Below are 22,242 nucleotides of genomic sequence, written 5' to 3'. Positions count from 1 at the left end.
GATCCAAAAATTATGCCCCGCCTCTTCCGTGACAACTCTCACACATTCAAAAAGAGTGTCGCTCTCACACATTCAAAAAGAGTCTGGCTCTCACACATTCATAAAGAGTGTCGCTCTCACACATACATAAAACGAGTCTTAGTACTGTGTGTGTTCAACTTTAGTCTTGTGTATGTGAGAGATAAACGTCTGTGTGTGTGCGAGCTGTTAGCAGTGTATGTGTGCGAGAAAGTTAACGTTTGTGAATGTGCGAGCTGTTAGCAGTGTATGTGAGCGAGAAAGTTAACGTTTGTGTGTATGTGCGCGAGCTGGTAGTAGTGTATGTGAGCGAGAAAGTTAACGTTTGTGAATGTGCGAGCTGTTAGTACAGTGTATGTGAGCGAGCTGATAGTAGTGTATGTGAGCGAGAAAGTTAACGTTTGTGTGTGTGTGTGTGACATTTTAGTAGTGTGTGTATACGCAATTTGAGTATTTTTTGAATGTGCGTGAGTAATTTTTGAGTGTGCGTGGCTATTTTTTTGAGTATGCGTGAGTTTTTGGTAGTGTGTGAGAGACAAAATGTAATTTTTTTGAGTATGCGAGAGTTTTTGGTAGTGTGTGAGAGACAAAACGTAATTTTTTTGAGTATGCCAGGCTATTTTTTTGGAGTATGCGTGAGTTTTTGGTAGTATGTGAGGGACAAAACGTAATTTTTTGGAGTGTGCGAGGCTATTTTTTTGGAGTATGCGAGAGTTTTTGGTAGTGTGTGAGAGACAAAACGTAATTTTTTGGAGTGTGCGTGGCTACTTTTTTGGAGTATGCGAGAGTTTTTGGTAGTGTGTGAGAGACAAAACGTAATTTTTTGGAGTGTGCGTGGCTACTTTTTTGGAGTATGCGAGAGTTTTTGGTAGTGTGTGAGAGACAAAACGTAATTTTTTGGAGTGTGCGTGGCTACTTTTTTGGAGTATGCAAGAGTTTTTGGTAGTGTGTGAGAGACAAAACGTAAATTTTGTCCTAAACGGCCCCTCATACCTGAGACAGTCCAGCACATAACAGCAGGGTGCAAGATACTGGCAGGGAAAGCGTACATGGAACGGCATAACCAAGTTGCAGGCATAGGGTACAGAAACATCTGTGCAGAATATGGACTGGAAACCCCGAGATCAAAGTGGGAAACACCCCCAAAGGTGGCGGAGAACGCCAGAGCTAAGATCCTGTGGGACTTCCAGATCCAGACAGACAAAATGGTAATGGTGAACCAACCAGACATTGTCGTAGTGGATAAACAACAGAGGAAAGCCGTTGTGGTAGATGTAGCAATACCAAGTGACTGCAACATCAGGAAAAAGGAGCACGAGAAACTAGAGAAATACCAGGGCCTCAGGGAGGAACTGGAGAGGGCCTGGAAGGTGAAGACCACAGAGGTGCCTGTGGTCATCGGGGCCCTCGGGGCAGTCACCCCCAAACTGGACCAATGGCTACAACAGATCCCAGGAACAACATCAGACATCTCAGTCCAGAAATGTGCAGTCCTTGGCACAGCCAAGATACTGCGCAGGACCCTCAAGCTCCCAGGCCTCTGGTAGAGGACCCGAGCTCAGAGGATAAGAACCACCCGCGGTGGGTGAGAAGGGAATTTATATATATATATATATATATATATATATATATATATATATATATATATATATATATATATATATATATATATATATAATTTATTTATTTATTTATTTTATTTATTTATTGCATCAAAATGTTAATTCAATGTATACAAAAGGGGAAAACGAGAAAAACAAAGTGCCAGGGGATACAAGGAAAAAACAATGAAAAGTGTAACACAAGGAGCCAAAACAGAAACAAACACAAGACAGCGCTTCAGGGAACCAAAGGTACAACCAAAGGATTTCAGGGCTTCAAGAGTCCCCACAGCCTTGTGATTGGTAGAGGTCCGTATAGACACTGCATAGTGTTGTAGTTCAGATAAAAACAGATAAAATTGAGGCTTTTTGCCAGAAAATTTGCATTTATGAATATGAACTTTAACTAGAATTAACAATAGATTAATTACATAAAAATGATTCTTATTAGCAGGACAGACATTTTAGAAACCAAAATGTACATCTGTGTATAAAAGTGAAAAACTGTTGAGAATATGAGATTGAATATAATAAACAAAGTCTTTCCAGAATGAGACAGCGAAAGGGCATCTCCAGAATAGGTGGACTATTGTCTCATTGTCCAGATTACAGAAAGAGCAGCTAAGGTCTAAATCCTGGTGCAGGTTTTGTTTTGCAGGGTAGCAGCGGTGGAGAAGTTTGAAGCACACATCACGAGGTTTGTTCGTAATGAAGTATTTGGAGGGCAGAGTCCAAACCGTTGACCATTTGATATCAGAAACCCTGCTGTTAGTATATAAAGGGCCCTCCCTCACATGGTTGACATCACTTTGTTTTCCTTCCGGTTCATACCTCGGCGTTTGCTGGCGCCGAGCTTCTTACTTGTGATTTATTTCCATTTTCTGTATCACAGCCGCATATTAATGCATGCTCGAATGGCGTGTTTAACAATGCTCTAATCACCGATCGATTCTCCTTGTGGTAAGGAGCTTCCTACACTCTGTTTGTTAGCCTAGCTTTAGCTCAGCTTCTGTTGTATTGTGAGGCTGACAGTACAAGCTGCATGATTTCCCTTCACCTTTGATAGAGGCACTAGAACTCAGTGCTAAGTGAAATGCTAATCTTTTGTATGCTTCCTGATTCCATTTCTGACATTTCTTTTTGATAGACGCTGCTGTTTGTCCTTGGCCGTCTGTTTGCCTGTCGTCTTGGTTATCTGTTGTCGGCAGGTGTTCTGTTTAGCTGTGCTACCCGTAAATCCGTCCTACCTTGTGGTAAATCGCACATCGATGCACATACTGCTTACTCAGCAAATTTCTTATAAATACGTCCTACATGTGAAAGTTTTGTTTCATATGTTTTATTTCATTGAAGATTACGGTAAGCTTTATTTAATTTATTTTATACCTGGCTTTCATTAAGCTGCTCTACTACTTAATGTTTTTACTTTACATGACAGGCAGCTTATAAATTTAGTTTACCATCTGCAAAGTCATTATAAGAGCCAAAAATGTCAGTTTGTAACATTGTTTATTATTGTGTATGTCTTTTGCTTTTTTAGATATTTTAACAATAAGATTCCTTTTTAGTATGTTTTTTTGTAGAAAAGCGCCACCTAAAGGACGTAATTGAAAATACATGAAAAGTGCTGTGTCACCTTAGTTCAGACAGAAAATTGAGTGTGGTGTGTTTAACTAGCTCTACACAGTTTTTTGACAGTTAAATTTGGAATGTTGTGGAAGATTAAAGAATCCTTTGTAATATCTGCTCAAAGAAAAGTAAAGTTCGTCGTTCATCAGAATTTGTGTGGATTTTGTAAGTACTTCTTTAATCCACTAAGAGATGCACAAGGGCATATCATGGGACAGAAACGTGTCAGTTAACCTAATGAACGTCAACAAAAGAAAGAAAACTGAAGCTTGTTAAACAATATAGTGGCTTTACACTGAAACGAATAAGCAGCCACTACAAAAGTCAAAAACTGTTCATATTGTTTGAAAAGAAGGATGACTTTGTGTGTTTATTGAAGCTGAAGTACAACGCAATAACGATCTTTAAAACGTAAGAAGGTCATAATGGCGGACAAGTCAGACTTAAACGTTGTAGTGACTGAAAATGACCAAAAGAGGGCGCCAAAGCTCACAGAATAGGCTCTGGATTCTAAATTTCATAAACTGATCAACATAAGAAGATACAAACTTGGACAGTTGACAACTAAATCTAAGGAGATTGAAAGCTTACTGCAAAATGATGGAAGTTTGATCCAGACTGAAGAAGAGCATTTACCATTATTTCAAACACTTCTTGAAGAGTTTAGTAAATCCAATGAGGCAGTTTTGGAAATTCTTCATGAAGATGAACAACATGTTGACCATGAATATTGGTTTCAGCCAAAAATATGATCATTTTAAGTCTATTTTGGAAAAAACAGAAACATGGATTAAAGAACAGGAATCAGTAAGATGAAGCAGAGAGTCCTATGGACAGTGTGTCTATTGCTTCTGTGTCAAAGAAAAGATCAAAAGGAACTGGATCTAAAGTAAAATCAGTTAGTGGCAGTTCCTGTGCTTCTTTCTCCACGTCATCTGCATCCTCAGCTCACTTGAAGGAGGAAGCGAAAAGAGCTGCACTCTTTTTGCAAAGGCTGCTGCTCTTAAAAAGAAGCAGTTGTTGGAATTAGAAGAGGCTCAATTAAAAGCTAAGAAAGAACAGTTAGATGTTGAAACTGCCATAGCAGAAGCAACTGCCAAGATAAAAGTTTATGAAGACTATGAAGCTCCAGTTAGCAGAGATGGAGCATGTGAAAGCAAAACTTTCACACACAAAAAGGAAGGTGAAAACATGCATCATCCCTGCATACCAAGAGATTTGCAGCAACAACAACCAACTTCTTATGATGCTGTTTTTCAGTCAACCTAACATGTCACGGATGTTCACTCATCGGAACTGTTACATGGAAACACAGCAGAGTAATAATTTGGAGGAACTTTGTAAAGTAATGCAGAAACAGAATGACATCACTGAACTTCTTGTTAAACAACAACAACTTTCTCAAATGCCTCCAGTTGATGTTCCTATTTTGTACGGTGATCCATTGCATTTCCGTTCCTTCATGAGAGCTTTCAATCACGCTATTGAAACAAGGACTGAGAACCCTGCTGATAAACTGTACTATTTAGAACAATATACAAGAGGTGAAGTCAGAGATCTTGCTCGGAGCTGACAGCACATGCAACCACACAGAGGTCTTCAGGAAGCAATGAAGCTGGAAGCTGCTACAAATCCAATATGGAAATGTGATTCAGATTATATGGACAAGGCCTTAAAGTGGCCTCAAATTAAGCCTGAAGATGGAAAGTCATTGAGTTTTTTTTCTCTTTTCCTCACAAGTTGTTGTAATGCTATGGAAGACATTGACTACTTGGATGAGATGGACAATCCTGTCAACATAAGGATCTTGACATCCAAACTACCATATAAGATTTGAGAAAAATGGAGAGCACACGCATTTGAACTACAAGAAAAATTTAACAAAAGAGCCAAATTCACAGACTTGGTGAGTTTCATTGACAAACAAGCTCGGCTGGTGACAGAGCAGAGCAGATAACCAAAGTAAGCATTTATAGCATTTATAAGTGCAATCTGTGTTTGTATATTCTTGGAAAACTCAAAGGTAACCAATATACTGTGTATATTTGTGACTGGTTTTCACCTATATGCACATAAATAAAACCTAAGTTGTTCCTCTGGAAGCTGAATTGGGTCTACTCCAGCTCTTTAGGACACTGCAGAGTCTATCAGCTCCAGCCTAGAGGGACTCTATTTACCCTGCAACATTATGCCAGTGATTTCCAAAGTAGATAAACTGTTGATAGGCCAAGATCCTATCAGTAATTACATCATGTTTTATAGTTCATAATCCTTGAGAAAATGATGAGAAGCTGCATGAAAGTGTGCATCAATCAAATGTAACAAACCCAATTATTGTCATCCTTCCCTCCTTTTTCCTCGCTGCTCACAGCCATCACACAGATCCCCATGACTCAATCCTGATATGGCAATTACAGCTGCAGAGAGTCTTTGCTAATAACTGCAATCCAATCACTTCACAGCGTGTGTGGAAGGGAAGAAGGCCCAAGATAAATAATGACAACCCACAATTTACTTTACATTGTTATTTTTATGCTTGCTTCCTGAATAACAGGATCATCACTGGTTTTAATTCAGCTTGGTGCGAGCTCAGTTTCTTTCCTTTGCAATGCCTTTTGGAAATCCCAGAGTCTGTGACTCTTGTTTGGATTGATAAAAATGTGAAAAATGTCCAAATACAGGAATGCAGATAAATCAAATAGCTTATGCAGCTGCATGATAAATAAGAGCTGTTTTTTAATGTCCAGTGCTGCAATTAGGATTTTTTGTTCTACTAAATGCAATCTAAATCAACTCTTTCTGCAGAGACTAAGCCAATGCTTTAAGCCACTGAGGTGGTACACAGGGGTAAAGTTGTCAGGTGATTTAAAATCAGAGCTGTCTTTGATCATTGTTCAAATCATCCATTTATTTTCTTTGCATGTTGGCAATGATCATCAAAGCCAGAAAATGTATCTTTTACAACGATTCCTTTCATCAAACACTTGTTGACAGCATCAGCGTTCAGCGGTCAAAAAACTGTTTCCCCCGTTCGGGTGGAACGCCTGTCTTCAACAACAAAGGTTCCTATCAAATAGATCGCTAATGAACCATGTGACCCAATACCATTCACAAATACACTGCCTGGCCAAAAAAAAAGTCGCCACCAAAAAATGGTCACACTCTAATATTTTGTTGGACCGCCTTTAGCTTTGATTACAGCCCGCATTCGCTGTGGCATTGTTTCAATAAGCTTAGTTAGTGTCCTGCCCTGTATCAGCGCTTCTCCTCCCTGGGCATTCCCTCCTGAGCCCTGCATCAGTGCAGTATCTGCTGTCTTCCTCGTCCCTTGGCTGATCACTTCAGTATCTGATCGCCCAGCCAGGTTAGTTTTCTCTCCTCACACACTAACTAATTCCTTCGGTAATATTTCAACAGTCACCGATCTCTCCTCTCCGCCCCTCCTAGCAGTGCTGCAGCTGACGATTCAGTGTGCCTGGTCTGAGCAGTGTTTTAATAAATCTGAGTTTTCTGCTCACTCCTGTGTCGTGGCTGATTTTCTGGGTCCCTCTAGTGAGTCATTACAGATATGTTGTTCAGCACTATAGCTATTTGTTCTGCTGCTGTCTATCTCATGAAACTTTTGTAAATTAGATTTTTAATCTCAATGAGTTTTTTAAATCTAGATGACTGAAAGAGCCGCTGCTCCTTCACATCGAGAGGAGCCAGTTGAGGTGGCTTGGGCATCTGGTCAGGATGCCTCCTGGACACCTCCCTGGTGAGGTGTTCCGGGCACGTCCCACCGGGAGGAGGCCCCGGGGAAGACCCAGGACACGCTGGAGAGACTATGTCTCTCGGCTGGCCTGGGAACGCCTCGGGATTCCCCCGGAAGAGCTGGAAGAAGTGGCCAGGGAGAGGGAAGTCTGGGCCTCCCTTCTGAAGCTGCTACCCCCGCGACCCGACCTCGGATAAGCGGAAGAAGATGGATGGATGGATGGATGGATGGATGGATGGATGGATGGATGGATGGATGGATGGATGACTGAAAGGGGAAAAACTATGACACTACTGACAACAGTGGTTGTTGTTTCATGGACAATTGCAAATCAAAGTTGCATAAATTAGTGTTATAGTCAAGACCACCTAACCCAAGACCAAGTCAAGATCAAGACCAGAGTGCATCGAGACTGAGACAAGACCAAAACTTTTAGGGTCCGAGACCAAGACCTAGAGAAGTCGAAACAGAGTCAAGACCAAAGACCGGCGCCCCGCCTTACATGACACAATAAAATGTGAAACATGATCAAAATTGCATCTTAAATTGATCTGACAGATTCACATTCCCATAAAAACACCTAGATATTAAATACTTAGAGCTGAAACAAATGTAACCAATATCATTATCAATTCAAACTTTTCATTCTACTTTGCTTCCATCTCTGTACCACAATCCGCAGAGGTCTCATGATATCCCTAAAAAGATAATGCCCTGTCAGAAACCACCACTGTCTGCACCATTAAACATGGCAATTAAGGTAATGCTTTAATGGTAAATAACACTCAGCTATGAACACTGCCCAAGGAGCAACAAGCAAGAAGTAACCAAGCAGAAGGCACCGTGACTGTTCTCACCCTCTCTCCCGCTGCATGAAACCAGGCAGCATAGTACTGTAATGTCTGCCACATGACAGGTGACGAAAACAATCAAAGAGCAATGACCATGTTCTGTGTGCTCTTCTGTTCTTGTGCAGATATTGCATTATGCAATATCAGCATATGGCAGAATGTGGATCATTCTGCAACATGTGAATGTCACATATTGCAGACTGGTCACAGCGTTGTCCCATATATGCGACACGTAAGTCAACACCTCCACATAATAAGTCAGCGAAGTGAGTGACGACAATTTTTCATTGCAGATGCAATTTGTCCTTGTGATGTTCCATCCACAAAGCTGACCTTTTTTGAGCTTGTTTTCTAAGTAACGATAAAAGTTAGACGTCGTACCACCATATGTGAAAGCGAAGTGCTGATTAATTTCAATGTCGTCATCGTATTTCTGATGACTCATATAGCGGGATATCGCTACTGACGATAAGACAGACATCTGCTGCTCAGAGAAAACCACTGCACACTGTCTCAGAGTGTCGCGTGTGAGTTAAAGAGGAGGCGATCTGTGACATCAGAAACAGAAACACAAAGTTATTGCTTGTATTTTAATCGGTTTGTTTTGCATCCAGTGAAAACAAAGCTTAGCAAATAAACTGGACAATATGCTGGAAATTTAGTGACATTTCCACAGTTGTGCTGTTGACTGATCTTGAAATAAAATCCAGAGTCCTCAATGCCCGAGACCGAGACCAAATGCAGCCGAGTCCGAGACGAGACCGAGACCATCAAAAAGTGGTCTTGAGACCAAGACATTTATTTCAACAAGAATGACAACTGCACCTAGTTGTCATTCTAAGTTCAGTGTATTCTTTTTACTCACTGGTTTGTCACCACTGTCAGTTCTCTGTCAACTCCGTCAGATGGACACTAATGTATGAAGTTTTTGTTTTAAATAATATTTCTTTTGTTTCTTGAGAAGCATTTGTCTGTAAAACTGAGTAAAAATATAGATTCATTAAAAATAATTTCAAATTTGTTTTTGGCTGATGGTGTTGACAAAATTCTGGGTCAGGTCCATTAAAAATGTAATTTTCAAAATTGCTGTAACTGGGAGCCTGCACTCGAACATCTTTACATTTCCAAGCAAAGAGATTACTGGGACTAGGATCACCATAACTATTCAATTTTTTTTATTAATAACTTCATTTACTTAATGCTTACAATTTACATTAATGCTGCAGCAATTTTAATGTATAAAATTATACAATGTAATGCAACAACCTTATATATTCTAGAACCATCTGCAGGAATACACAGCTTAGCCAGCCAATGTTTACTGTAACAGCAGGCAGCAACTGTAACTCAAAGAGTAGTTATTTTGCAATTGGAAAGACAATGGCTGAAGTCCAATTTCCTGTGAAACAGCATTCAGTTTCCCACTGATGTGTATATCAGTGTATGAATGTTTCTATCTTTATAACAGAAAGTACTCCTGGATCAGTGCTTGTGTGTCTTTTTGTGTCTTCTCAAACACCCAGTCAGCCAAGGCAGATGGACATTTATGTTGAGCCAGGTCCTGGCTCAGATGGAGGCTTTTTATTATTAAAATGAACCATTTCCTTTCTTTCTTTTTACTACATGCATGCTCAGTATGATGAATAGTTGCAAACTCAACCCTATGTAATCTGCTTTGTGTCTTTAATTTTTTTCCTACACATTTTTAGAATAAACAGAAGTAGACTGTGTTGTTATTAAACACAAATAAATAAAATAAAGTTTAAGAAAATAGGAAAAAATATATTTACCAGTATGGAGGAGACAATAAGGGATCGATTGGACAATGAATCTGAGACATTAGTTGTCTTTCCCTTCTGATTGTCAGTCATATTGAGGCCACTTGCTGGATCCCAGGTACCAATCTGTAAAAGAAAAAAACATTGTCCCAGCATGAAGTATCTTATGCAGAAAGGCTTAATTATAATCAGTAACCCATTTTGAAACTTATCACCTTGACTTTCACTTTAATCATAAGATTCAAAAGCTGTTTTTTCCCAAAATGAAAGCAGTGCATCAAGTAAAAAATATTTTATGTTTGACATTCAGCCGAGCATAAAATAATCAATCCACTTTATTTCTATAGCACATTTCAAAAACCGTGAAGGTAACCAAAGTGCTTTACATTAAAATAGAAATGCGTAAGAAACATACAAACATACAGAAATAACGTTAAGAGAACAGAAACAGAAACACTGTCCCCACAGTGGGAAAATTCAGGCCTAACAGCAGTATGTTGTTAGACTGTACAAAATATAGTATAGTACATCAGTGGAAAATGTGCACCTTTAAATTTTACTGAAACCGTTATGTAAATTTTTATTCAATGCAACTATTTCTTTGTTTACTTAGAAAATAGGCATAGAATGAAAGATAAAACTAATTCCAGTTTTTGTAAGTTTGCCTTACAGATTATACGACTACTGATGTACTGGTAACTTTACCATCTTTCCTTTTCGGTTCAACACAAAGATTATCTGTACGGCATCCAGAGGAAACAGTTGACAGCAATCTGACCCCTCAGCCCTTTCATGGCTGCTTTCTTCTTGACACCCACAGGGACCAATGCTACAGCTGATCTAAGATTCTGATCTGCCTCATGGCCTTTTGAGGTGCTGACCAGTGGGAGCTGAAAAAGGGAGGGAGGAACGTACACGGCAGAAAAGCAAAGTGGAAGAGGACAGCAAAGATTAGATTATGCCTCAAGGCTTTTCATGTTTCAACTCTTACTTTAGGTTGTAAAGGCAGGTCTCTTTAACACCATCCTTTGCTTACTATCCAGCTTCTCAACCCTAAGCATCACTAGAGGGGACCACGGACACTCCAAACCTCAGCAGCCACACATTCCTCAAGGCACCTATGATAATCTGAGTGAGTGTTTGAGATAGTCTTTGGAATTGCAAATCAACCCTTCAATTCAAGTTTCATGAGACTGGAGGGCTTTTGAATGGGTTTTTATTAATGGAGTAAATTATTCATGGAGGTGCCAGAACACACACTATATAGACCAAAGGTCAGAAGATGCTGAGAGGAATGCACCAGTGAGAATAATGAAGTTGAAAGTGCTTGCAGTTCCATGAGTGAACATCAGCAAAATTAGTTGGTTCTTCTCTTGTTCATAATATTGTAAATCTCTGAGTGCTGAACAATGTAGTTGCTCCATTCTGAGGCTGCTTCTCTCCTTCTGAGAACACCAATATAGTTGAGAAAATGACATATTGGAGTTTAGATCTATAGCCTGAGCCTGACATGAAATTTGGACTGGGTCGGGCCACAATTATATGGATGATGATCAGGTTGGCCTCTGGCTTCGGTGGTGTGTTTTTATAAGCCTACTATACATACAGAATGGAGAAAACTAAATGAAAATGTGTGATATAAAGCTATGCCAGTCTGCTTATTCCAATCTAAACAAAGGAGTAGGCAGCTTATCCTGGCGAGGAAAGAAATAAAGTAAGGTGAAGAAGTTAATCAGCCTTAATGAGCTCAAACGGCTTTCTTATTGTATATTGGAGCTGCTCTATGGTGGCTGATGCCACCACATGCCTCCTGCACTCCAAAAGACCCCAGCATCTTCAGCAGGTGGGGTCTGCTCTGACCTTTCATGTAATAGCATCAGAGTCATTGCTCATGACTCTGTTGCTTATTGTTCATGGAGAACAATAAGCTGGTAATGCCACAGCAACAGAGGCAGGAACAGCTTGAGATACTTGTTACAAACTACAAATCACTGCATTAGCCATACAGAGTAATATCCCTCATGAAAGTCTGCAATCAAAATTGTCAGAACAATACAAAGGTGCAGTGAAGAAAGGATAACCCAGGAAACACTGGTACCTAACCAAAACCTGGGTCTGTGGAGCCTTCCTAGCAACACCTCACAGCTCAAGGTCCCAACTTAAGAGATACACTAGAGAAGTGGATTATTAGATAATGTAGTTTTGAATATGATTTTGCAAGGATCTTTCCATCTTACCATGCTGTTGGAACTCTTTAGCAGTTAAAGTTCAACACAATGATTATGCTGGAAACACTGTCATAGTTACTGTAACATGTTGAATTGTAGGTAGTGGTCTCAAGGAATTCAATTTGAAGTTGTCAGTCATTTGTCAAATATTAAAATATGTATAACTAGGATGCAGCAATTACAATTAGCTCAGGGACCAGGTCAACATTGGTCAACATAGATGTTTTTTGAGTTAACTCTAAGTCAACTTATCAAATATGTTTTAACCATGGTTTGTACATTTTATGTGTGGCTTGCAGCTTATGAGTGACCTTATCATTAAATTTTAATGGCTGCATAAATACAGGAATTGCATGATATTGAACAAGCTGATAAGATGACCATGCTGTCAGAAAGTCAAACTTTTCTTCACAGGAATAATACTAGGCTGTCATGAAGTTGTTAATATGATGAGAATAAATGCAGTAAGACCCAAGGTAAGGTGAAAAATTGTGTTTAATAATGTCCAAAAACCAGTTGGCAGAGCAAGGACCAACAGGATAAGACACCAGAGAACGACAGACTCGGAATGACTAAACAATGGCTAAGGATCCAACAGGGAGCTGATGACACAGGTAAGATTAAATCCACAGGGGATAATGAAGGGACAAGAGACAGCTGGATACAATCAAGGGCAAAACAACACGGCGACTAAATTAACCAAAATACATACAGAGAAATTTAAGTCGTCACACAGACGCTCACCTGTTGGCCTGTTACAACACCATCCCCCAAAGCAAATAAAGTGCCAAAAAAATTGCAGAGATGAATCATAATCATTACAAACCAGATAAACTCTGGATCCCTCTCGTAGCCGTCACTGATAAAAGCTGAATTTATTATTATTGTTGCTGTTCTATGTCTGTTATTTGTTCCTTTTATTTTCTTCTCCTACTAGTTTGATTTTAGCTTTTTAGTTACACATTTTATGTTTATGAATTAAACATTCTTTATATTTGACTTTTTTTCTGTTTTGTGCATCTTTCTTTTATAAAGCACAGAAAGCGACAAGATGTCTGAAAATATAAATACAAAAAAATGTAGAGAAAAGTGGTTTGCAGTGTACATTCACTCTAACTTTGATGTGTTTAACCCTCATTTCATCCCTTGAACAACATCAATAATTATGGAAGTTTAAAAAAAATAGAGTACTATATGTCACATATAGCTTTTGAAAAGTAAAATTTTTTTTCATGAACAAACTACAATGTCTGGACAGTTTTAGTTTACTTAAGTTAACTCAACTTTTGTTCAAGTGTTGGTCTAACCCAATTAGAATGTATGGTATTAAAGTATTAACTCAGAATAGTTTATTATGTGAATAACAGCGCTATTCCACTTTTTTCCAGTGTGTATAAAAACATTCTACAGTGCCATGCCACCAGATTTTCACATTAATGTGAATACTTTAATTCACAAAGTTCAAAGACACGGGTTTAATTTCACATAGGAAAGAAGGGGTTTTAGTTTATTTAACAATAAATACATTTTATTCTGTTTAGGGGTAAATTGGGTCAAATAGACATGCATTCATATTTTTATTTGTAACAGTTCTGGAAAAAAACATGTATTATCTTCCTTCAATTTCACAATCAGACACTATTTTGCCATGAGAAATGGATTAGTTTGTTGAGGTATAAAGACCAATAGACCAAATGATCTCTGATGTCACTAAAGCTTAAGAGGTTTTGTGAGATGAGATGGTTAGCATGTGTTTTAGCTAGAATTTTTATGTAGAGACTGAGCACATTTCTGAGTTCAGGTCACATACACACACAATGTTCACACTGATCATTGACTAATTACACCCACTCTGGCACACAGATTGACTGTTTTTTCTTTGTCCAACTCATATTAATTGTGTATTTGAAGACTGAAGATTTACACACAAACAAATCAGAAAATACATAACCTTCTCAAGACCCTCTTCTTTGAGACTAATAACATCAAGGTCGAAGTCTGTTCTCAGGCCATTGGTCCTGTTGAAAGAGATTCTTCCAGTTAAGCCATCCCAGTGTGCCTGAAGACAGAAGGAGTAAGAAACAGATCATCAGAGAAGACAACAACTCAGCAACATCAAGTCTGTCCCTCTGCTATTGGTTTGATGTCAGCCTTGAAAGAAACATCCACGAAATCTTCCTTTTCTCTGTTTGTGTACTGTCTTTTCTGTTTCAGGGTGTCTAAACAGACTCCAAGTCTGTTTGTAACAGTGGGAAAGCAATTACCCTATCTTTACAGATATTTAGAGCCATGATAGAATATATTCTAGCATGAAAGTGACTCACAACAGAAATGGCTTGGCAAATCATCACAGTTTCTCCAAACAGGGAGAAATGCACTTCAGGGTCCATCTTTGAATCAGCGAGTGGGAGCAACAGATCTGGAAGTTCCTCTGTGAGCTACTCAAAACCTTTCTGACACTACAGCGGGTGGCTCTGTGTCTGAGTGCCTCTTCATTTACAGAGGTTTTGTGGCATATCTGAGGATGTTTTACTTCAGTGAAGATTATTGTAAATCTGTATTATGTACTAAAAAACATTCACTGTAAGTCACCCTAACACAATTATCTTTGCTTTTCAAAATCCAGCCATTCATAATCTTTCACGCTTATCCCTAGTGGGGTCGCAAATGGGTGCTGGTGCCTATCTTCAGTGGTCAATGGGCAGGGGGGATAAGCGCTGTGGATTGCTACCCATTGGTTGCCCGAGTCTGTCTTCGCCTCTGCAGATGAATCATTAACAGTTCCTGGATTCTCAGCTGGCAGTTGGATTGCTCCTCGTTCCTCCTCACCTGAACTTACCAGTCCACCCTCCACTGCAGCCTCTACCACAGGGGAGCCCAAAGTGGGTCCTGGAGGGCCAGCATCCTGCATGTTTTAGTTCTCACCCTGGTTTAATGCACCTGGATCAAATGATGGCTCATTAGAAGGTCTAAGAAGAACAACATGCTGAAAAGGTTGTTGCTACCACCAGGGAGAGAATTAAAATGTGCAGGATGTCGGCCCTCGAGGACCAACTTTGGGCTCCCCTGCTCTACCATCTACCACCAAAGAACTCTGTCCGTCTGAACTTGGATCATCACAAGGACCCCTACAAAGAGACCATAACCCCGGAGACCACATTAACTTTCCCCCCTGGAGGAAGCTCGTCATCATATTAGGTAAGATCAGTCCACTTTTCCCTGAAGCTCCATTGTTCGACAAACCTCAAACTCACCATCTCTCTCACTGTTCTTCAGAGTACAGATGACCCCGGTTGCCAACCACAAGGACAAGAACCACACAATCTCACTTTTCATCATAGTTAAAATAAACTTTATTTGATTATCTGTTCTCCTGATTGTGTTCTGTATGTGGGTAAGGAGACTAGAACCTAACATGACAGTCTTTAAAATGGTGATTTCATTTATCATTTGAAAAAAGTAGCTTAAAAGGAGCAATGGCAATCAAGCATTTATGATAGTGGGTAGTTTATTTAATTTTTTACATCTCTGAGGAAAATCATTTTATGATCAAACCAAAACATCTAATTTTGAAGAAATTGGATGCTTTTTCTCTGTGTCCTTTATTTGGTCTTTGTGAAGCTATTCAGAGGAGGACTTTCCAGTGCAGAAAGTCCTCATTTTTAGGTGCCATTCACATTTGAAAAATATTCATTTGGATCCCCCCACATTTCCTGTACAACAAGCTTTTCTATTGATTAATAAAGAATCTATTTCACTTGATAAGAATATTCGTACTACTACAACTCCACTCTGGGTTTTCCTGGTTACCTACAGCAAAATGAAATGAAAGAAAATAGTTTTATTTTAAATACCGAACCAAGAAATCATGCTTATGTTATGATTCATGTTCTGTCCTGTCCATGCTGTGTTTAAGCGCTCATTCAGCTCACCTGCCATGCCTCATTGCTTACCTGTTCCACCTGGGCCCTGCCCTACTTAAACACCTCTCAGCCTCTGCCTCCTTGCCAGATTATCAACAGAAATGAGCCAGTAGAGCGTTTCCTTCCAAGCGTTCAGTGTCTCTACGACCCTTTTCTGTCCACGGATTTACCCCTTCTGCCAAGCCCTTCTCGGATCCCTTCTGTTCTGGATTTCTGGACCCTGACCCAAGCTTTGCCTCACGACCATTGTGTATTGCCTGCCCTTCCAGCTAAGTTTGCTCTCTCTGACCTCCTGTGTATGATCTCAGCCTGATTATTGTCAAAGTCCCTGGATGTTGCCTTTTCGATCTCCTTGTGGAGATCTTTATTGCCTCCACAGAAGCTTGTTCAAACTGATTACCTGCTGCACCTCCCTGTCGTCAAACCCTTGGTTCCTCTGCTCCACCCGTCCACTGCTCTACAGCTCAGTTAAGCTGAACATTTCTAAGATACCCCTTCTTTATCTGTGCATCACCAGCCTTCTCCCCTCTCTTCTCAGTGCTGTCTGATGACCCCATCCTGAGCAGCAACCGGAATCTGAAAATAAACTGTTTTTTTCCCTTTACGTACTCCTGTCTGTGGTTGAATTTCCGGGTCTCCACTGAGTGTCCTTACATATGCAAGAATTCAGTCTTTGCTTAATACTTTGTTGATCCACCTTTAGCAGCATTTCCAGCCTCAAGTCTTCTTGTTTTGATAATCTTTAAGCAAGTATAAAAAATACTTTTCATTTAGTCAACATTTTTGTATTAAAGATGATTTTTATTGGTCTGGTGTAGTATTCTAATTTTAAAAGTAATACATTAACTGCAAGTAAAAAGAAAAAAAAACATTAATAGAAATAAAAGCTTTCAAGCTTGTGTGTATTTAATCTACTGTATGTTGTGTTTCACTTGGAGATAAATTTTCTCAAATTTGGAAGGTTGCTGGTTTGATTCCCACTCAGTCTACCTCTGAGTCCTTGGGCAAGACAGTCACCACCTTTACCTGCTGGTGCACGGCAGCCTTCCCTCTGTCAGATTGCCCAGGGCAGCTGTGGCTACTATTCAATAGCTTACCACAATCAGTGTGTGAATGTACTTGATAAAGCACTGTACAAGTGCTTTATCAAGTACAGACCATTTACCATAGATTTATGGATTGAATAGAGTAGGCAAGTATAAGCATTGGCCTTAATCTATTCCTTTTTCAGTAAACAATTTAGTTTGTAGAACAGTGTTTCTTTGTATTACCTTTCAACCAATCAGTGGAAACTACAGATTATTCTGTTTTTTGTAGCTCTTCTGAATTCCTGCATTAACTTATTCACTTAAAGTATCTTGTATAAAAGTTGGATATATTTACGTCGCACAATTAAAAGACATTAAAATGTTAATGTATTAGTGATAATTACCTTTATCACTATGGTCTTTACACAAAAATAAAAATACCAGAGTAAATGGGAAAGTATTGTGGGAAGAAGTTGAGTTCTGGATGAGAGGAAACTGCAACTAACATGACTTAATCTCATTATGTGCTCTTCTAGTTGTCATTTTGTGTGTGCATTTCAATACTTTGTGTTCCAGATGGACCAGATGTTATAAAGGAGTAAATACTACAGTTTAAGTCTTGCCTTTTCAGAAAAAAAGATATCTTGTTTGGCCAAATTGAATATATGAATTTCCATATAAACACAAGTCAAATATTTTTATTTCCCATCTTCACTTGGTCATCCTGATTTACATTCCAATCTTCACAATCACAATCTGAGAGAATGTGTTTTCTGTGTGATGGTGCTGAGTATACAGAGGATTGTAGTTGAATGGAGAACAGGTAGACTAGGATCTACCTCTTTGATGAGGGCCATGAAGCGCGCTCCAAAGCGCCAAGGCTTGTGTCGGTTGCACTGTAATGAACTGACAGTGATCTGCTGAGACTGCTGCACAGCCACGGCCACCACATGCACGGCGTCGTACATCAGCGCAGCATCCGTCTACAAACCAAAACACGGGGGAAACAGAAGGTCATCACCACAGAGCATAGCTCTAAGCAGATGAGTAAGGAGGCTGGCATGAAATCTGTGCACAGACAAGAAAATGTTAGTAGCTTCATATCTAAATCAAAGACTTTACTTCAACACTCACATGGTGCTGTCTTTACATGGAGAAGGTCACAAATCTATGTTGCAATGATGGTCCTACAGTAATAATTTAATTGAATGTGTTTCAGCACAGCAATGACTTTGTTAGGAAAAGAAAACACACAAGTAGTGTACAGCACTGTTTGACAGGTTTTCACTCATTTCTCAGTATTTCCTTACACACAGCCAGATATTTTTTGTAATTATTTAGTTATTTTTAGTAAAGATCCCAAGGCCTTATTTTTTGTATCAAACAGTTCCAGTGCTATGCTAGTGATAGTGTTTCTTTTCCTCCAGACAGTCATATACGCTATCCCCAATAATCTGGTGCTACGTATTTGTTGGGTATAAGGACAGCACTGGAGGTTCAGTGGAAACTCATGGACACCAACTACCAATTAAAATGTTGGGAGCTCCATGTTTAAAACCTTTGTGCTACTGTGACTTACTCTGCTTAATTGAAGAGGAAAAACTGTGAATACTCTCAGCTTTATTATTAAAATTGAATACCAAAAATATGTTCTTTGCTGCTTCTCTTTGTTTTGATAACCATCATCACATTTTAGTCCATGAGAGTCCAGCTCCCTTCCTAAGGGGTTGAATGATGCTAGTTTTAAATGCCTCTTCTCCATCATCGCTGATTCAAACAGTCCAACTGTCTCCTCAGCTTGTCATATTTCCAAAGACGATCTGCAAATTAACCATCATTTTATTCAGCTGTGTCGAACCAGGGAAAAAACTAAAAGATGCTGGATACCGGACATTGAGAACTGACTCTGGACCACTGATTAGATGAAGGCATAGACTTTGTTCACAGCCTCTCCTCAACTCTTCAGGTTCATAAAAGAACCATTAGTGTGCAGTTCAATAGCATACTGTTCCTTTTAATATTGCAAAAGGGCTCTTTATCCTATTTTTACTGTTTGACATGGTTTATTCAGAAATTAGCTGAATAAACTTCCTTCAGTCATCCTATAATTTTCTTTCTTACCTCACATTTGTATACCACTTTGTGTTGATCTTTCCCATTAAATCCCAATGAAATGTATTCATGTTTGTGGTTGTAATTTTTTATTGATTACAGTTATATTTGCATTTGCTAATATGTAACACTTGTCAACAAATAAGCAATTTCCGCTTGGGGATCAATAAAGTATGTTCTAATCTATTCTATCTCACTATTCTGGCAAACAATAATAATTAACATTAGTCACTGTTTTGATGCTATTGGGTCTTGCTGCACTTTTTAAAAAAATGTTTACTGTGTGTAATATTATGCACTTCTATTTGCTGAGGCATGAGAAGTTATTTGGCTTTAGCATGTTCAACACCTGGATGTCTGGTTTCTAACTGGATTACTCTGGCTTTCTCCCACATTCCACAAATCTGTGTGATAGGTTAATAGGTTGTTTCAAATTGCCATTAGTTATGAATGAGTGTGTGCATTGTTGTTTGCCCTCTATATATCTGTGTTGTTGTGTGATGGACTGTGACCTGAATGCCTCTCGCCAACTGAATGCTATAGATACGAAGATAAACACCAGCCTATGGATGTTAATTAATTCATGAATGGATTATTGTTTAAGTTCAGATTTCTTATAAATTTAAAGTGCTAGATGCACTTTGCTGTCAGAAATTCACCTAGTGCTGGGGTATCCAAAGTCGGTCCTCGAGGGCCGACATTCTGCATGTTTAGTTCTCTCCCTGGTGGTTCCAAGAACCTTTTCAGCAGGTCAATGTTCTTCTTGGGCCTTCTAACAAGCCATCATTTGATCCAGGTGCGTTAAACCAGGGAGAGAACTAAAACATGCAGGATGCCGGCCCTCCAGGACAGACTTTGGGCACCCCTGACCTAGTGCAACAAACCTACAGTAGTGCTGTTGTAAAAGGAATTTTTGTTTTTCACTTGGTGACCAATCAGTGTATCTGGTCTGTATAATGATGAATGAGGGTTCACATTCTGGTATGTTAGATAGATTTTTGTCCATGATGCTAAGTCCAAGAGTATGTTTTCGGCAACTAAGCTTTTGGTTATATTTCATGTTTTAGGTCACGGCTGCGACAAATCAATGTTGGACTAACACATTTTCTCAAAGTCAATAACAGTGTGTGAACAGTATTATTTACTGTAACAAAGAAAAAGGCTCCCCTGTGCAACTTTATATTCAAAGATACAAACACTTCCCAGCCTCTCTGTGTGTTGCCAGAATTCACTGTCTTAATCTGTGTTGGTATATTTATATGCTAAAGTCTTGACAGTTAACAGTCGGCCCAAACCAAGCTATCAGTGAACTGCCAGTCATTCACGCTTCACGAAAGAAGCCTATAATTTTACAGATCCTCATAAATAAATAAATACATAAAACAAATCGAATTAGTGTTTGTCTCGCTTGATTGAAAAGCAATCAACACAGCTCTCCACAGATGTTGCATATAAATTGTGCCTCAGGGTGTAGGAGAAAGCATTGTCCTTTTGGAAGGAAACAAGTTCAAACCATCAATTTTTCCCAATTGGAGCCCTGAATCTAAGACAGTCTAAGGTCTGAGAACCAGTAAGGCTGTTTGTATGCATGCACAGGGCTTGTGTGAAAACTTTGCATTATTCAACCTGAAATGTGGCAGTGTGTGAAAGCATGAACAGAAAGCAGTGATAATAATTAGTGCTAAAAGATGCTGAAGTGGAAGTATTTTCCTCTGGCTTTTGCTAAAAGCAGAACGAAATTTTTAATAATCAGAAAATACCACATGATTACCAGCACAAAGTAATAATACAGGAACTGAACAGACCAGGCGAGAGTGTCCTAATCTGGGATAGAATGCACATATACATGTTGTCTCAGCTATGCTGTTACAACAACATGTGACTACATGTTTACAACATGTCGTGTTCTGCATCCCTAGAACCAGAACCAAACGAGGAGAAGCAGCATTCAGCTTCTCTGCACCACAAATCTGGAACAAACTTCCCGAAAACTGTAAAACAGCTGAAACACTGACTTCCTTTAAATCTCTACTAAAAACCCTGCTGTTTAGAGTTGTATTTGAAACGTAATCAATTATGTATTTAATAATGGCACTTGACTTAATGTAATGATTTGATTGTTAATTCTGTGTTGCATGACTTTGTGTTTTTTAACTGATCTGTTGCTTGCTGTAATACAAGGTTAGGGGGGAAAGTTCATCCAGTAGTTAAATTTGTGTAAATATTGTTCATTGTCATAATTATACAAAAAATGCCACTGCTCCATTTATGTCAAAGAAACTGTATCTTTGTTCCATCAGTGGCCACATTCTAAATGGTGAGGACAGCTTCTGCTATCATCCCTCAGATCCTCCCTGACATGACGCCAGGCTGCCTCTCAGTGCTGAGGCCCAGAGCGGAAACAGTGCTCTGATGTTCACAGCTATCCATTCTTTGTGCAATAAAGCACACAGACTCTCAGGAACCTTTTTATTAGCTGTGTGACACTCTGTCAGTCTTTCACAGAGTGATGCTGGAAACAGGAAAAGTTAGCAGTTTGAGATTTTTTTTAAAGATTTTATTGGCTCTGGTGGCTTTTCTCTGAAAGTGGTCAGACTAGAAAGTGCATTATGAGAGAGGAGGAAGACATGCAGAAAGGGTCATCAGGCGGGAAATGAACCCGTGGCATCTGCCGCCATACATGGTCAGGTTTTTCTCATGCACCACGCCCAGTGATTTCAGCTTAAGTTCTCTACACACAGCTGGAACCGTCTTAGTTTCTATCGCTGTTTTTGGGACATTTTTATAAATCAGCATTTCTTCTAAAGGTTTTCTTGTGAACAGAGACAAAGTCAGAAAGGTATCTCATGAATTAAATATTCTCTTAATTAAAGTCAGCAGCCAAATGTATTCAGCGGTGTGAGCAGAGGAGCTAGGCACACGTATGCTGGAGGAGTTTTGGCAGCAAAGGTTTCTATTCCTTTCTGCTTCTCCCCAGTGTGAGTCTCATAAGCACCCGTCAGGCAGACTTGCAAATGATTCAGCAGCACCGGCACTTCACTCTATAAACATCTCATTAAAATCAATTATGTCACTCCTAAATGAAATTAAAGCTAAATGCTTTAAAAGCTGTTTTTTCCCTTGTGTCAGCCAATATGAGCATTATCCCTGACACACTCTATTTTTCCACCTTATTCTCTCACTTGCTGTGTTCATCATATGCAAGCACACACATACCCACTACATGAGTGATTTATTGAATCTCTTAAGCTCTGTTTGATTTCAACACTTATGAATTGTTAAAATGCCCAGGTCTTATTTGGCAACTGCAGAGGTACCCC

General features: G+C 39.3%; 1 protein-coding gene across 2 annotated transcripts in view; it reads right to left on the bottom strand.

Annotated features, from left to right (window-relative positions):
• Positions 1-22,242, bottom strand: part of grik2 (glutamate ionotropic receptor kainate type subunit 2) — a 460,468-nt gene that overhangs the window by 142,546 nt on the left and 295,680 nt on the right. For both annotated transcript variants that reach the window (XM_023330613.1, XM_023330615.1), the window contains exons 8-10: positions 17,650-17,793; positions 13,811-13,918; positions 9,644-9,757 (exon numbers count right to left, since the gene is read on the bottom strand). In XM_023330613.1, the coding sequence (XP_023186381.1) occupies positions 9,644-9,757; positions 13,811-13,918; positions 17,650-17,793 (366 nt within the window). The remainder of the gene's footprint in view (positions 1-9,643; positions 9,758-13,810; positions 13,919-17,649; positions 17,794-22,242) is intronic.

Source organism: Xiphophorus maculatus, chromosome 3, assembly GCF_002775205.1.
Source record: "Xiphophorus maculatus strain JP 163 A chromosome 3, X_maculatus-5.0-male, whole genome shotgun sequence".
Lineage (NCBI taxonomy): Eukaryota > Metazoa > Chordata > Actinopteri > Cyprinodontiformes > Poeciliidae > Xiphophorus > Xiphophorus maculatus.
This window is presented reverse-complemented; position numbering and strand designations above follow the sequence as displayed.